This window comes from Bos indicus x Bos taurus, chromosome 1 (assembly GCF_003369695.1).
Source record: "Bos indicus x Bos taurus breed Angus x Brahman F1 hybrid chromosome 1, Bos_hybrid_MaternalHap_v2.0, whole genome shotgun sequence".
In the NCBI taxonomy this organism is placed as follows: Eukaryota; Metazoa; Chordata; class Mammalia; order Artiodactyla; family Bovidae; genus Bos; species Bos indicus x Bos taurus.
The window spans coordinates 70,095,013-70,110,625 of record NC_040076.1 but is presented as its reverse complement, the minus strand read 5'-3'; the positions used below and the strand labels follow the sequence as shown (position 1 = coordinate 70,110,625).

General features: G+C 33.0%; 1 protein-coding gene across 1 annotated transcript in view; it reads left to right on the top strand.

Annotated features, from left to right (window-relative positions):
• FYTTD1 (forty-two-three domain containing 1) overlaps positions 1-15,613 on the top strand; it is a 31,873-nt gene that overhangs the window by 3,309 nt on the left and 12,951 nt on the right. Inside the window, exons 2-4 of the mRNA XM_027536952.1 lie at positions 1,240-1,368; positions 8,918-9,066; positions 14,988-15,100. Of these exons, the coding sequence (XP_027392753.1) occupies positions 1,240-1,368; positions 8,918-9,066; positions 14,988-15,100 (391 nt within the window). The remainder of the gene's footprint in view (positions 1-1,239; positions 1,369-8,917; positions 9,067-14,987; positions 15,101-15,613) is intronic.

Here is a 15,613-nt window from a genome sequence, read left to right as displayed (position 1 = left end):
GTGCTATATGAGAAAAGATCCCTGTATATCTGTCTTTGACTTTAGAAAAGACTATGGTCATATTGATACAGTTGTTAAATTATTTGTATTTAGAGCAGTTTGGAAAAAAATAACTGAAGTTTGTTAGTTTCATTAATTTTATTTAGAAGTGTTGACAGTGTTCAGTTTATTTGGTTTATATGCTGTAGTTTCAATTCAGAATTGGAGTTGGAACTTCAGAGAAATTGTTTGAATATTTTTAAATAGGTATTTTTTGTCTGCTAGTAATCTCCTTTTAACATATGTAAATAGGATCTGGAGTACATTTAGTTTCCTGATCTTCACATTGTTCTTTTTTGATATTAGAGCAGTGTGTTGTTTGTGAATTACCTTGGGACAGTTTGAAAGTGTTTTTGGAGATAATGAGACTTAGAACAGTGCAGAGGGAATTCCCTAGAGGTTCAGTGGTTAGGATTCCAAGCTTCCACTTGGGTCACGGTTTCCATCCCTAGTCCAGGAATTAGATCCCACAATCCCATGTGCCCCTTGGCATGACCAAAAAAAAAAAAGAGAGAACTGTGTAGAAAGAAAAATAGGTAACCCTGAATTGCTGTGCTAAACAAGCAAAGAACGAGTAGTGTTTTCTTTTTGTACTGTACAAAAAGTACTTGTTTACTTGTTTGGTACTTGTTTACTTATATGTCTTTTATGTTCATTATTTACATGTCTGTTTCGTTCACTAATTTTAAATTTATTGAGAGTAGTCATATTTTACTTTTGTTTGTTTCTATTACGGCACAGCCTGCCACATATATTCATTGCACCATAATATATACTCAGTAAAGATTTGCTAACTTGAGATGAACTTAGAAATTTGGTTTATAAATGATTTATTATTTGACTGCCAATGGTTTTATTGAAAGTTGGTCATCTTTAAAACTGAAGACTTCTGTGTTTATAGAAGATAAATACAGATAATTTTTGTAAACAGGTTTTGCTTATTTACATTCATTAGGAAAAGAAATACTGTGAATAATAGAAATTTGACTTCAGCTTTTCCTATGAAACTTTCCTTCACTGCTCCAAACATATTGGCTGATTTGAGCTTTTATGTTCGTAGGATTATTATCCTTTTAAGGAAGTGCTTCCAAAGTAGAAAAGAAGTTAGGGACATAGGAAATCTGTCAACTAGAAAATGAGACTGAGTAATTGAGTCATTAAGTTAAAATGAAGATAATCATCACATTTTGTCTATCACAGATGATATCATCAAGTTGAATCGAAAGGAAGGAAAGAAGCAGAATTTCCCGAGATTAAATAGAAGACTTCAGCAAAGTAGTGCCAGGCAATTCAGGATGAGAGTAAGATGGGGTATTCAACAGAATTCTGGTAAGTTTTGCAAGTAAGCTTTAATAAAATGCCAATTATTTATGGGTTCATAGTATACTATCTTTGATACATACTTAAAACATGGAGGAAATACATCAGTGATTTATGTTTTTCCTTCTCTCAGTGTTTTGTTTAATCTTACAATCTGGTAGCAATTCAGGTTTCCTTAAATAGGTGATTAACCGTGTGTCTTAAAAACATTAAGTCATTTTAAAGTAACCTCAGTATATAAAGTCTTTGTCATTTTTAGGGATATAGATTTGTAAAGGATCTTACATATCATAAAGTCTCAGTCTTCTTTGCAGTTAGATGTTAGTTTGTCTGATGGATGACTGTGTAACTCTAGCTTAAATACATTCAGTGGGAGAACGTACCACCTCACAAGATAACTTATTCCATTATTGGAGACACACCGTTTACTAGAAGATTCTCTTAATTTGAATTAAATCATGCCTTCCTGTTAATTCTATAGAGTTATAGGAAGCAAATTATCTTTCTTATATGAAAACCTTTTAAATACATGGAGACTGCTATTTTGCATAGAAAATTATTTCTACGTTACTTATCTTATGCAGGATCTTTAAGATTTGTTAAATTCTCCAAAGGTAACACAGAATTGAATGCTTTAGATGTGGTCTATTATTTTGGAACTCTACATATACAGTTATTTTTAGTAATCTAGAAGCTTATTTATTTATAACATCTTGTTCCAAAATGGACTTACGGTTGTAAGGGAATACTATTAATTATATGTGACTCATTAACTTTTTTAGCAGTTACATCAGCATTTCAGAATAAACATTTGTTCAGATTTTTAAAACTCAAGATCTTTTTTACACATGTGAAAAAATGTTTGATAAACTAATTCCTAAGGTGATTTTTGTCCTATATGTTAAAAAACATAACAAGTAATCTCCAGTAGATTGAACATAATTAATCCTACGTTTAACAGCTGATATGCCAACATATCCTCAACATATACCTATAACTAAAATTAGACTGTACAGAAAAATTTATTCTTCCCTAATAATTTTCTTGGATAGCTGGACTCAAGAGAATAAATCTTGTGACAGGTATTTAGCTATAGAAAATTAATATTTAATTCCAGTGATTTATATTTCAAGATTTCTTATGTTACTCAACATACCATATTTAAATATGATTTATATTAAAATAATTTTAGAGTTCATAGAAGCCAGAAATACATTTGTTTATGCTAATCATTTGTTAAATACCTGATAAATGCTCTGAACTGACCAGCTTGTTGGGGTTTGTAAAGATGCAGTCTTTTACTTCAGGGAACTTCAGGTGACAGATAAGGTGAAAAACACTTGAGTTGAGAAATATCATAAGAGAAATTCTGATAGTACTATAGGATTTTAGATAGGCATTTTGTGCTAAGATAATCGGTGGTAATTTAATCAATAAGGTGAAATAGGATCCTGTTCATGAAGGATCAGAAAAGCTTTCCTTTTACAGAGATTATGATCTCAGCGTTGAGCTAAAGATCTGCAAGTGCCTTAGGATCTTTTAAGATTGAATTTGCGCTTGTATATTCTTCACTTCCATGTGACAGGGCCTAAAATAGAACAGCTGCTCCTGTCACTGAATGTTCAGAGAGAGATGGGATTTTCTTAAGCTCTGATTGGTTTGGGTAAGTTCAAATTTCCACATTGTAATGTCAGTGAGAATGTTAGCTTGAGGTAACAGAATAAGCAGAGAGCCCTTAGCAAATAATCATTTATTTTTGATGACTGAACACATAAGAGAATAAAGTTTTCCCAATTCTATTCCTGAAATGTAATTTAGTCACTCAATGCATATTTGTACAAACAACCTAAATGTTCTTCAGGGATGGAATACTATGCAACAGCGATTATCAAAGTGTTGTCCAGAGATCCTAGGGAATCCTCAGGACTCAAGGGGTGTAAACAGTCAAAGTTATTTCTATAATAATAGTAAGACATTAATTGTTTCAGTCTTATTCTCTCATGAATGTACAGTGGACTTTTCCAAAATCTACACAGCATGTGATCAAACAGATTGGATGCAGAAACAGAAAATTTCCTATTAAGCCATACAGTAAAAAGATTTGCAAAAATGCAAATCAGTGCTTCTCTTTTTATTAAATATTTTTGTTTAGGAAAATAATAGTTGTTTTTCGTTAAAAAATGTTTTTTGCCCTACATTTAGTGAACTTTAAAATAGCATCGTTATTAAATGTTTTAGTTTTCATTTGTAGTATGGCTTGTTATTTTTAGTCCCTAAGAGTTTTGCAACTCCATGGACTATATCCCACCAAGCTCCTCTGTCCATGGGAGTTCCCAGGCGAGAATACTAGAGCCGTTTGCCATTTCCTTTTCCAGGCTATCTTCCAGACCCATGGATTGAGCCCTTATCTCCTGCATTGGCAGGCGGATTCTTTACCACTGAGCCAACAGCATACCACCCTTATAGTATGCTAAATATCGGTAAACATAAACTCATGAAAAGAAAAGCTCTTTGGGGTCCTCAGTAATTTTTTAAGAGTATGAAGAGGTCCTGAGACCAAAAAGGTTGAGAATGCTGTCTCTTTTAGATGCAGAAGAGGCAGGGAGAAGTTTGTGTGCTGATTTGAAAAGGAGCCAGTAATACGATTGCATACACTTTGTGATATGATATTTTCTAGAAAATCCCTCAAGTCTTCGTGTAAGTGATCTGACTGCAGAAATTAAGCAACTGGATGTGTCTGTGAAAGAAATTCATGAAGGAATTGGGCTGTAGATTCAAAAGAAAGATGAAAATTCCTATGTCTAGTTTTCATTCTCAACATTAGTTGAACCTGTGGAGCTTTATAAATTAGACTGATAGTCTGGCTGCACTCCATTGCTACTGAACCAGAATCTGCAGGAGTATGATCTGGGTATTTTTAAAGTTCCATATGTCCCTCCAACACATGACTAGTGTTCAACTGCTGCTCTGGTGAAGCTTAAAATGTGGAAGGATCTTCATAGAGGTAGTAGTTGAAGTAATGAGAATGAAGGTACTCTGGAAAGACAAGAGAACTTTCTAAAGGGGCTAAATGAGTGAAAACTGAGAAAAGACTATTGCATGAAACATGACAAGGAAAGGGTGAAAAATAGAACTGTTGCTAAAACTGAGATAGAGCTAGTGAAGTTTGTTCAAAGGTAGAAAAGGAAGGAGAAGAAAGGGATGATCTAGGCTTTTTAGAAGGTAAAGGAGAAGCTGTTGATAAATAAGAGATTGTAGAAAGAAAGGGTGATGAGAATGGGAACAGTAACTATAATAGAAAGCACCTAGAAATAGAATTTCCTTTTATTTGTGTGTTTTTTTAAATTTTATTGAAGTATAGTTGATTTACAATGTTGTGTTAATTTCTTCTGTACAGCAAAGTGACTCAGTGATATATATATATATGTGTGTGTGTGTGTGTGTGTGTATAGTTTTTCATATTCTTTTCTATTATGGCTTACCCCGGATATTGAATATAGTTCCCTGTGCTATATAGTAGTGTACCTTGTTGTTTATCCATCCTATATATACTAGTTTGTATTTACTAATCCCAAATTCCCAATCCTTCCCTCTCCACCTCTTTTTATTCTTGTTGATGAGATTTTTTTTCATGAGTCTTTCTCATCTAAGCCTCAAACTTTGGTATAATAATGGATTCCTGCTCTCTTTAAACTTTCTCTTTGTTCTACTAATTCACTCATTCTTTTGGAATACATTCAGATTTCCTTGTTCCTCTCCCAGTCCCTTATCATGTTATGTTTTAATATTGCAATAGCATCCAGAATGGTTTCACTGTCTTCTGTCTTCCATTCAGTATAAGATACTGCTTCAAAACTGATATAATCTAATCATGAATTCCATGACCCCCTCAATTCCTATTCAAGTATAGTCTTTATCCCCACTTAGAGCCCTCTTATTTGTGCCTGCCACATCCATTCACTTTCTGTCCTTTTCTCTAGACTCTCAGTACACTGTGCTTGCCTATGTCTTTGAATTGTACTTGTCACTGTTTGCCTTATTCCTTATTCACATCGTTTGTGTTTTGTAGCTAGCTCAGAGCCTGCCTTTTCTGTCATAGCTGTTTTTTTTCTCTTTGGAAATGTACCAGATTATATTCTGCCTTTTATTATTCTTTAATCGTTTGGAAAAGTGTTCAATTTTTCGAGCCACAGAAACTTGCACTTAGGTCATGGCTCTGCCATTTTCTAACTATGACCTCTGGGTAGTCACTATTCTTTGCCTCATTTTACTTGCAAAATTGAGATGTTAGCATCAGCTTCATCAAGTTCTCATTTAAAGTACTCAGAACAGTGCCTAGCACAGTAGTAGATCCTTCATTATTTAATACAAATAAAAATAGCAAGTTGTTACAGATTTAATTTGAACTAGAGGCTTTCCCATCATGCTTGATTTTCATTTGGTTGCAATTCTAGAAGGAAATCACACGAAGAGTAGCAACAATTTGATCCTAATATTTTAAAAAGTTATATCTCTATTGTTTTTTTGATGATTATAAAACTAATAAGATCATTACTTTTAGTCCTAAGGCAGAGCACCCAAAAAAGGAACAAATCTACATGAATTCCCTACCATACAGAGTTGCCATGCAGATAGAATTCACTGGGAAGTGATCTGTAGGGATGCTGCTGCTGCTGCTAAGTCGCTTCAGTCGTGTCCGACTCTCTACGACCCCATAGACGGCAGCCCACCAGGCTCTCACGTCCCTGGGATTCTCCAGGCAAGAATACTGGAGTGGCTTGCCATTTCCTTCTCTAGTGCATGAAAGTGAAAAGTGAAAATGAAGTCACTCAGTTGTGTCCAACTCTTAGCGACCCCATGGAATGCAGCCTACCAGGCTCCTCAGTCCATGGGAGTTTCCAGGCAAGAGTACTGGAGTAGGGTGCCATTGCCTTCTCCCACTGTAGGGATGAGGGGGCTTTAATTTACTGGAGGATGAGCAGGGTCAGAATTAGAGTGATACCTAGGACTAGATCTAGATAGATACCTTGGGCCTAAAATTTAAGGTGTCATTCATTCTCAAATTTTGTGCCTTAGGCGCCTCTCTTACCTCACCAGAGTCTTAGCTTGAGGGGAGGGGATAATGATTGCCATTGACTGTCCTATGCCACAGAAACAAACCTTGAGTTGCACACTAGAACTTGAAAGAAAAGCTTCTAGAGTCCCTGCAGCTCCCTCTGCTGACAAAGCCTAATATTAAGCCAACTGGTAAGAGACATGTTCCAGTAACAGAAGTGGGGCAGTAAAGGCAATGAATTCATAAATGGTTCAACCATCATAACAGGTTTTTTCTAACTGCCTTGTTGAATTCTGGTCTCAAAATTGGTACACCACAAAAAAGCATTATGGAATTATATATTTGAGAATGACATATACATGATTATGACTTAGATTCATCACACACATTAGTCCTGAGAAATCCTACAGTAAACTATTTTATTTAGTTTGACTGTGAAGCAAGTTGTTAGACCTGTTACCACATTGAAGGTGTATAGTATTACACAGGATTCCATTCTAAAGACATTCCCCCACAAATTAAAATTAAGAATAGCCAGTATCACAATTGTTACTTAGCATAGTCCTCTGGAATTTCTGGCCATTGCATTAAGAAGTAAAAGAATTCGAGGTGTAATTATTGGAAGGAAGAAGATAGTATTATTTGTGAGTAATATGATTGTCACTCAGAAATCCCAAGAAAATAATTTGAAAAACTATTAGAACTAATAAGTGAATTCAGTGAGATAGCTGATTAGAAGCTATTGAAAGCTCAATAGCTTTCTATAATCCCAGGAATGACAATATGAAAATTATTAATAGGGATCTTTTTTGAGATTAATAACATATGAAATACCTTTAATAAATTTAATGAGAACTGTACAGGACCTATGGGGGAAAAACCTTGAAACTTTACTGTGCCAATTTAGTGACCAAAGAAGACTTGAATGAGTGGAAAGACAGCACATTCCTGGATATTGTAAAGATATCAATCCTTGAAAAATTAATTATAAATTTAAAGTAATTCTTAGAGCATCAAAGAAAATTAGAACTTGATCCTGAAAGACTGATTATGAACATGGCAGTTTGGGAATGAAAGATAAAAAAAAAAAAAAAAAACACATGGAAAGTGTTCATTATTGCTAGTAAACTACCAAATGTGATGAGATTTTTTTTTTACTTTCAAACATAAAGTGATAAAGATTAAAAAGAATAATAGTCAAAGTAGTCAATGATGTGGAAAAATGGGCACCCTTATGTTCCTGGAAATATACATAAATACAGTCATTCTGGAGGAGATTTTTTACCAAAAGAATCAAAATCCTTAAGAATTTGCTTTACTCTTTGATACAGCATTTTGACCTTGGGAAATTTATATATTGAAGAAATGATCATGGCTGTGTATAAAAATGTGTTATCTATAGTGTTATTGTAATCTTTATGGTAGAGTAATGGTAGAAGTAACTGAAATGGTTTAGTGTGAATATTAAAGACATTAGAATTAAGGATGGCCAATATCACAGTTGTTACCTAGTGTAGTTCACAATATTCACAATACAGTGTTAACATAGACTACAAAGTAGTATTTTGAGTGTGAAATATGCTTGCTGGAAGATTGACTTGGCCTGCTTTCTCAGCCCACAGTACTACAAAATTGTAAATTACCTCATGTGATACAGTCTTTTGTGTTGCTTAAAAACAGTTGATTCTAAAAGTGTTAACTTGAAATATATGTGTATAAGTAAAATACTAGAAAAATGTAAAATGTTAGTAGTTGTTATCTCTAAGTGGTGACCTAATAATGGTGGTGACTTTTATATTCTTATTTATACTTTATATATTTTTAAGATTTATGCAGTTGAACATGTTTACTTTTCCATAATTAGAAAATGAATGTTTAAATAGATAAGACATATAATGGAAGAGTGAAGTAAGTAATGTCATGTGCCGCAGAGATTAAAATATTCATTGGAGTTTACTGCAGACTTTAGCAAAACCAGTTGGAATACAGTAAGACTGAAAACAAAGAACCCAGATTGCAGCATAGTAAGTAAATAGGAGATAATGATTCCACTCTAAATCAGTTGCCACCAAACAAATAAAGTGTGAGGCACCTGTTAATAATGTATTTTATCTAACCCAATACATCTGAGATATCTTTATAATGTATGATTAATATGAAATTATTAATGAAATATATTTTCTTTTGTTACATCGCAATTCAGATTAGTCATATTTCAAGTACTCAATAAGCATATGTGATTAGCAGCTGCACAGGGAAAGTTGAGACTGTTCTCTTTGTTGAGAGTAATTCTGAAGAGAAGATAGCTAGGAGGAAATGTGAGAATCCTCTAGTCCTTTGCAGTCCATTACCAGTAGCAGAACCCTTTTCAGTGCAGCTTATACAATATAGTAAAAGAAGTATTATATAATAATAAGTGAAAAACTCTCATGTCCTCCACCCTGCTTAAGAAAGACAGTATCCTATTGATTCTGAGATTGTTTTTTCCTCTTCTCCTTACAGGTTTTGGTAAGAATAGTCTGAGCCGTAGAGGAAGAGTGATGCCTGGGAAGAGACGTCCTTATGGAGTTATCACTGGCCTTGCAGCTAGGAAAGCAACTGGAATTCGAAAAGGAATTAGTCCTATGAATCGACCACCTCTAAGTGACAAGGTAGGATGATAGTTAATCCTGAATCAGAAACTCTGGGACAGATGAATCTGTATTCAAAACAGAAATAAGACTCACAGACATAGAAAATAAACTTTCAGTTACCAAAGGGAATGAGGGGAGGAGGGATGAATTAGGAGTATGGGATTAACAGATACAAGCTACTATACATAAAATGGATAAGCAACAAGGATTTACTGTATATCACAGGAAACTATATTCAGTATCTTATAATAACCTATAATAAAAAATAATCTGAAAAAGATATATATTTACAACTGAATTACTTTGCTGTACACCTGAAACTAATGCAATATGTAAATCAACTATATTTCAACTAAGGAAAAAAAATAAAATTTTATTTGTACTAGTATTTTTGTGAATGAGCTTGAGAGAACATTTTATTTGAATATTTTGGTTTTTTAATGTAGTACTTTAGGGCTTATATAAAAAATTTAATAATTAAATAAAAATGATTGTCATTCATGAAGAATACCTAAACTTCCACATTATCAAATATAAACTTTTTTTTTAATAGGTTCTTAATTTTGCTTGTACATGTGCCCCCGTGTGTGTGTATACAGTTTTTAACAGATGTGTGTCTGCAGTTTTTAATAGGTTATTGATGTATAATTTTATACTATAAAATTCATTTAAGTGTACAGTTCAGTGAATTTTAGAAAATTTAGAGTTGAACAATCATCACAATAATTAATTTTAGAAAAACATTTCTATCACTCTAAAGAGAAATCTCATGTCCATTCACAGTCATACCCCATCATATGCCCCCAAGCAACCACTAATCTACTTGCTGTAAATATATTATAAATTTGTCTTTCCCACGCATTTCATATACAGGCATACCTTGTTTTATTACACTTCACTTTATTATGCTTCACAGATACTGCGTTTTTTACAAATTGAAGATTTGTGGCAACCCTGCATTGAGCATGTCTGTTGGTGCCTTATTTTCAACAGCCTTTGCTCAGTTTCTGTCTCTGTGTTACATTTTGGTAATCCTCACAATATTTTAAACTCTTTCATCATTGTATTTGTTATGGTGATCCATAATCTTTGATGGTACTATTGAAAAAAGATCAAAACTCACAGAAGACTGAGATGATGGTTAGCATTTTTTTAGCAATAAAGTATTTTTAAAGTAAGGTATGTACATTCTTTTTTTAGGCATAATACTGTGGCACACTTAAAGACTACATTATAGTGTAAATATAATTTTTTATATGTACTGGGAAACCAAAAATTCTTGTGACTGAGTTTTTTGTGGTATTTATTTTACTGCAGTGGTCTGGAACCAAATCCCCAGTAACTCCAAGGTATCCCTGTAAATGGAATCATACAGTAGTATATGGGCTGGCAGTTAGCTGTATACTTTTGAGGTTTATCATGTTGTAGCAAGTCTCAGTACTTCATCTCTTTTTATTGTTGAATAATATTCCATTATATGGATATACTATATTTTGTGTATCCATTCACCAGTTGATGGACAACATTTTCATTGTTTTCACTTTTTTGGGTATTGTAAATACTGTTGCTTACATCCCTGTAAGTCTGTAGGGACACAGGTTTTCATTTCTCTTGGGTGGATAACTGTTTCCTCTAGTTTATATTTTTAATTAGAGTTATATTTATTTACCCACTGTAAATTAACTACTTTTCAAATCTTAATTGACTTTTTATTTACATCTCAATGGAGTAAATTTCGAATTGGCTAAATAAAGCACTACTTAAAATAGTTTCACACATGGTTTTTCTTTAATTTCTTATGTTTAGTAAGTCTGAACCACCAAGGAATGTAATGTTCTACTCTTCTATTTTTTAACCTGTCTGGTTTCTCTGATTATGAAAGTAAGACATTTTAATTGAAAAATTCAGGACATGAATCATTTCTTAAAATATCTTTAAGAATGTATTCTGGTTAACCACAACTCTCTTTACACCTTAACTTTTCAGTTCTGCTATCACCAACAGCTGTCTCTAAAACTTCATCACAGAACTTGCTCCAGTAAAAATTTTAGATTGCAACATATGGTATAGTCTTTTGAGTTGTTTAAAAATAGTGAAAATTGAAAGTGTTAAATTATAGAATACTTACAAGCTCTATAAATTATAGAATAATGTACTGAATGGTAAGATGTTTTTATTCAAAGACTGAATGATTTTAGAAAAGGTATGGTTTGAAATTTTCTGGTACTTAAGAACCTTTCTCTCAACCTGAATGTAGATTAATATCTGAAAAGGAATGACTATGGTACTTGTGAAGCAGATCATTTTCTAGCAATTTACGAAATTTCTTTTTACATATAAATAACTTATACCATCCTTTTATATTCATTAAATGAATTACCCAAATACTTTAATATACTTAGAAATTTTATACCTTAAAAAAAATTCCTGACCGTAATTAGACATTTTGTTCCTTTATCTCTTCCTTTCCACAGTTTATATGAAATAATAAGATTTTATTTCAATAAAAATTACATTTTCTTACAGATGAAGTGAAATACTAAGTGGGATGTGCTATGACTAGCAAATGACTGTGCTAGGAGGGGAATGAACATCTCTAAGAATGAATTTTTTTCTTTTATTTAGAGAAAGCTTAAAGTATCTGCCAAGTGAAAGTTCTTAAGGAATTTTTTGACTGGAATATATTACCTTGTCAGTGTCAGTTCTATAACATTTTCCTTTTAGATTCACAATTTCCTAAAACTGAGGGTATGTTATGTTTTGTAGAACTTTTAACTGGACTGTAATAGCACTAAACTATTTAGTACTTCTGTAAACTTAAAAAAATAACTGCATAAATAGCAGTTATATTCTGCTAATGGGTAGTTTTGATCATTTGTCTGATTTTGATAGTTTATTAATACCTTATCTTCATACTGTGGAATTCAACAGTAAAATAGGAATAAATGTTAATGTGCAAGACAGTGTGGATACATCTCAAAACATCGTGCTGAGCAGAAGAATTCAAACACAAAATACTATGTACTATGATCCTGTTTCTTTGAAATTGTATAAAAGGCTGAACTAACTATAGTGACAGATCAGGCATTGCCTGGGGTTAGAGTCATGTGAGGGAAGGAAATTGCAGGGGGCATAAGGAAACATTTAAGGTTAAAGGTACTGTTTTATATCTTGGTTATGATGTGTTACATGACTACATGTAGTTACCCAAATTCATCAAACTGTACACTTAAAATTTTATTACTTTTAATACTTAAGTAATAAAATACTACTTTAATAGAAAAACATTCAAATAGACTACCTTAATTTCTTTCCCTCAAGGAATAATTTTTGATATCAAAATTCTGTAGGGAAAACTTACTGCTAAATATTCTTTGTAAACACTTTTGTACACATATACAAACCTTAGATTCATGAACACAAATTTCCCAATACATTATTGGACTATTGACAGTTCTTGACCATGTATCATCATTTAATTCATGTTGACTGAATACTCAGTATGTCCTAGATGCAAGGGATTCTGTATTAAAATCCCTGTCCTCATGGAGAACTCAAATAAATATTAAATAATTTATCACACAGATAACTAAATGATTATCATATGGCAGGTATTTTGAAGGAAAATGACATGTGACAGTAACATTATAGAAGGAACTTTTACATTTACCTATAAAACGGTCTTTGGTATTTGTATTAAAGACAAAATATTAAGCTCAGAATGGGCTATCATTAGTCTGATTTCATAGCATTTCTTCTGTATGGTTGATATTCTTTATTCCTGCTTTTACATTTACTTTTTCTCTAAATGTTCATGAAAATGAAGATTATTGTAATTTTTAATCTGTATCTTTGGGATACTTCTCATATTTTTAAAATACAAGGGAATCTACATTAAGTAAAATATACAGTTCATATTGTCAAAGACTTTTGAAAAGCCTTCATGGAAAATATGGAAACCTGAATTAGGCTTTAATGATGGACTGAATTTATGTGGAGAGAGAAAAAGTGGACATTTCATGTGCTAATATTCTATGACATTGAATTTTTTAAATTTCTATATTTCTACTCAGGTTTCTTTGCTATCACAACCTCCCTTTTTTTCTTCTCACACATTTGTTTTGGAAATTAGCTCTCTCTGTTTTTTAAAACTATTTGTATTGATATATAGTTAATTTATAATGTATTAATTTCAGGTGTAGCAAGTGATTCAGATATATGTTTTCAGATTATTTTTCACTATAGGTTATTACAAGATATTGACTATAATTCCCTGTGCCATACAGTAGATCCATGTTTCTTATCTTTTTTATATATCATAGTGTATATATATTAATCCCAAACTCTTCATTTATCTCTCTTCCCCTTACTTGCTATCCATTTGATAACCATAAGTTTGTTTTCTATGTCTGTGAGCCCATTTCTGTTCTGTAAATAAGTTCATATATATCATTTTTTTATATTCCACATATAAATGATACCATATATTTGTCTTTCTCTGATTTATATCACATAATATGTTTTAAATCTTTCAAGGATTCTAAATTGTTGATTTTATTTAGCATGGAATGCAGTATTTGTATTTGGCCTATGTCCACCTTTAAACCTACATTCCACACCATTACCTTCACCCCCTCCTCTCCGCCATAAACATACCTCAACATTCCAAGAATCTAAAGCCATAGTTTCCTCTTTCATATCTCTTTCTCTTTGTGCATATGCAAATCTGTCTCTGTTATAATGTTATTACCGTACTTCCCATATCCTATTACATAACTTACCACAGTATATTATAATTATCCATTAATATGCATCTGTCTGTTAGACTGGATTACTTGAAGATGAGGACTATACTTAGATATCTTTGTATATCTGACTAATATACCTGTCCCATTATAGATACCTGATAGATATTTGTTGAATGCCCTCAAGAGACAGAGCTGCTCTAAACATTTTGTAACGTGTCAAATTCTTTATATAATGGAATTCTCAACTTGAGTTTAAGCTGTGCCCACTGCAGGATTTCAGTCTTTAGTTGTTAAGATAGATTTCAGAGAAGCCTATTGGCAAGGGGTCTAAGAGCCTCTTGTGAAACAGCTCAAGTTATGCCACTGCTGAGTCTGAGACATGTCTGGAAATTAACCAGTCTTTTTAAACTTGGTGGATGCCCTGACAGGTGACTGTTTGCAGGGGTCCTGGGAGGGAGCTAATTAAAAGGAAGACTGACTCTAAATGCTGGAGGGAAAGAGTGATTGTGAGCACACTGTAATACACTTTGTTCCCACAAAAGTCTTTAGACATCTCATAGAAACAAATAGACACCAAACAAAGCTTAACACAAATTCACTGAAAACACTAGAATCATAGAAGCACAAGCCACACTGCTTAGGACCCTCTAAGAGAGCAAGAGACAAAGGAGAGATAACATATCTCTTCTACTTCTCCTCTGACTTAAAGATCAACTTTAGTCCATTCAAAGTCAAGGAAACCATCAGAGATTGCTTGGCTAGCACGATGGCGCTGCACCTGCATCAGGAATTTGGCTCTCTTACACCTTCACTTGACATCAAAATCATATTATATGAAAGATTCCCAGATTTTCATTTCAGGCTCTCTCGATTCTTCTCTTGAGCTCCAAAGCCGTGTTTCCTCATCACCTGTGTATCCCTCAGAGTATCTCAAACTGAACATAACCAAAATAGAAAAAATTCCTTCTTCTGTTTGAATTCTTCTTTAGTTGCAAGTATTTTAAGTATAATGTGGTTATCTTTTTGGTCACTTAGACTGGAAATATTCAAGTTGTTTTAGCTTCTCTGTCTCTCTAATCTGTACATCTTAAGTAGTGGTCAGTCCCTGTCCATTCTGCTTCAGAAATGTTTATATGGTAGGTTATAGAGCATGAAGCCATCTAATTAACATAGTTTCTTGCTTTCTAAAAGAATATAGAACGATATTTTCCAGCATTAAAAAGGAAGGCAAACCTTCTGAGACAAAATGAAGTGCAGAGAAAACCAGTTGCAGCTCTCAAGAGACCTAACCAGTTAAATAGAAAGTAAGTACTCAAATATAAGACAGTATTATGTTATCCTTCATAAATAAAGATGGACTTCTTATACTGAGAGTTCAAATCAATGAATTTGCGGTGATGTTGTAGTTGTCTGGTCATTTTTGAGACAGGTCATTTGGGATGTCTGTTTGAACACTCAGTATGGAAGCATTTAGTTACAGCTTCCTTATTTTTTAGAACCAGTGTTGTTGATGAATTTAATTATAGACTTCTTAAGAAAAACATCACTCTGTTTCTTTGTTTCTCTTGACATATAGAAAAAGACTGAAAAAGGTGATTGTTTTGGTAAAAACACCTCAGCCAGAATTATTCAAAATTCTGAAAGCTGAATTTGTTACATACTCTCAGTGGCTCTTAACAGAATAGTGTATGTTATTTGTGGGAAAAGCAAACCTGAAAGGATTTTTCATGAATACTTCTTAAGCTTAAATTATTTATTTGTCTATGTCCAGTCTTAGTTGTAGCATGCGGGATCATTCATTGATTGTAGTGCGTGGG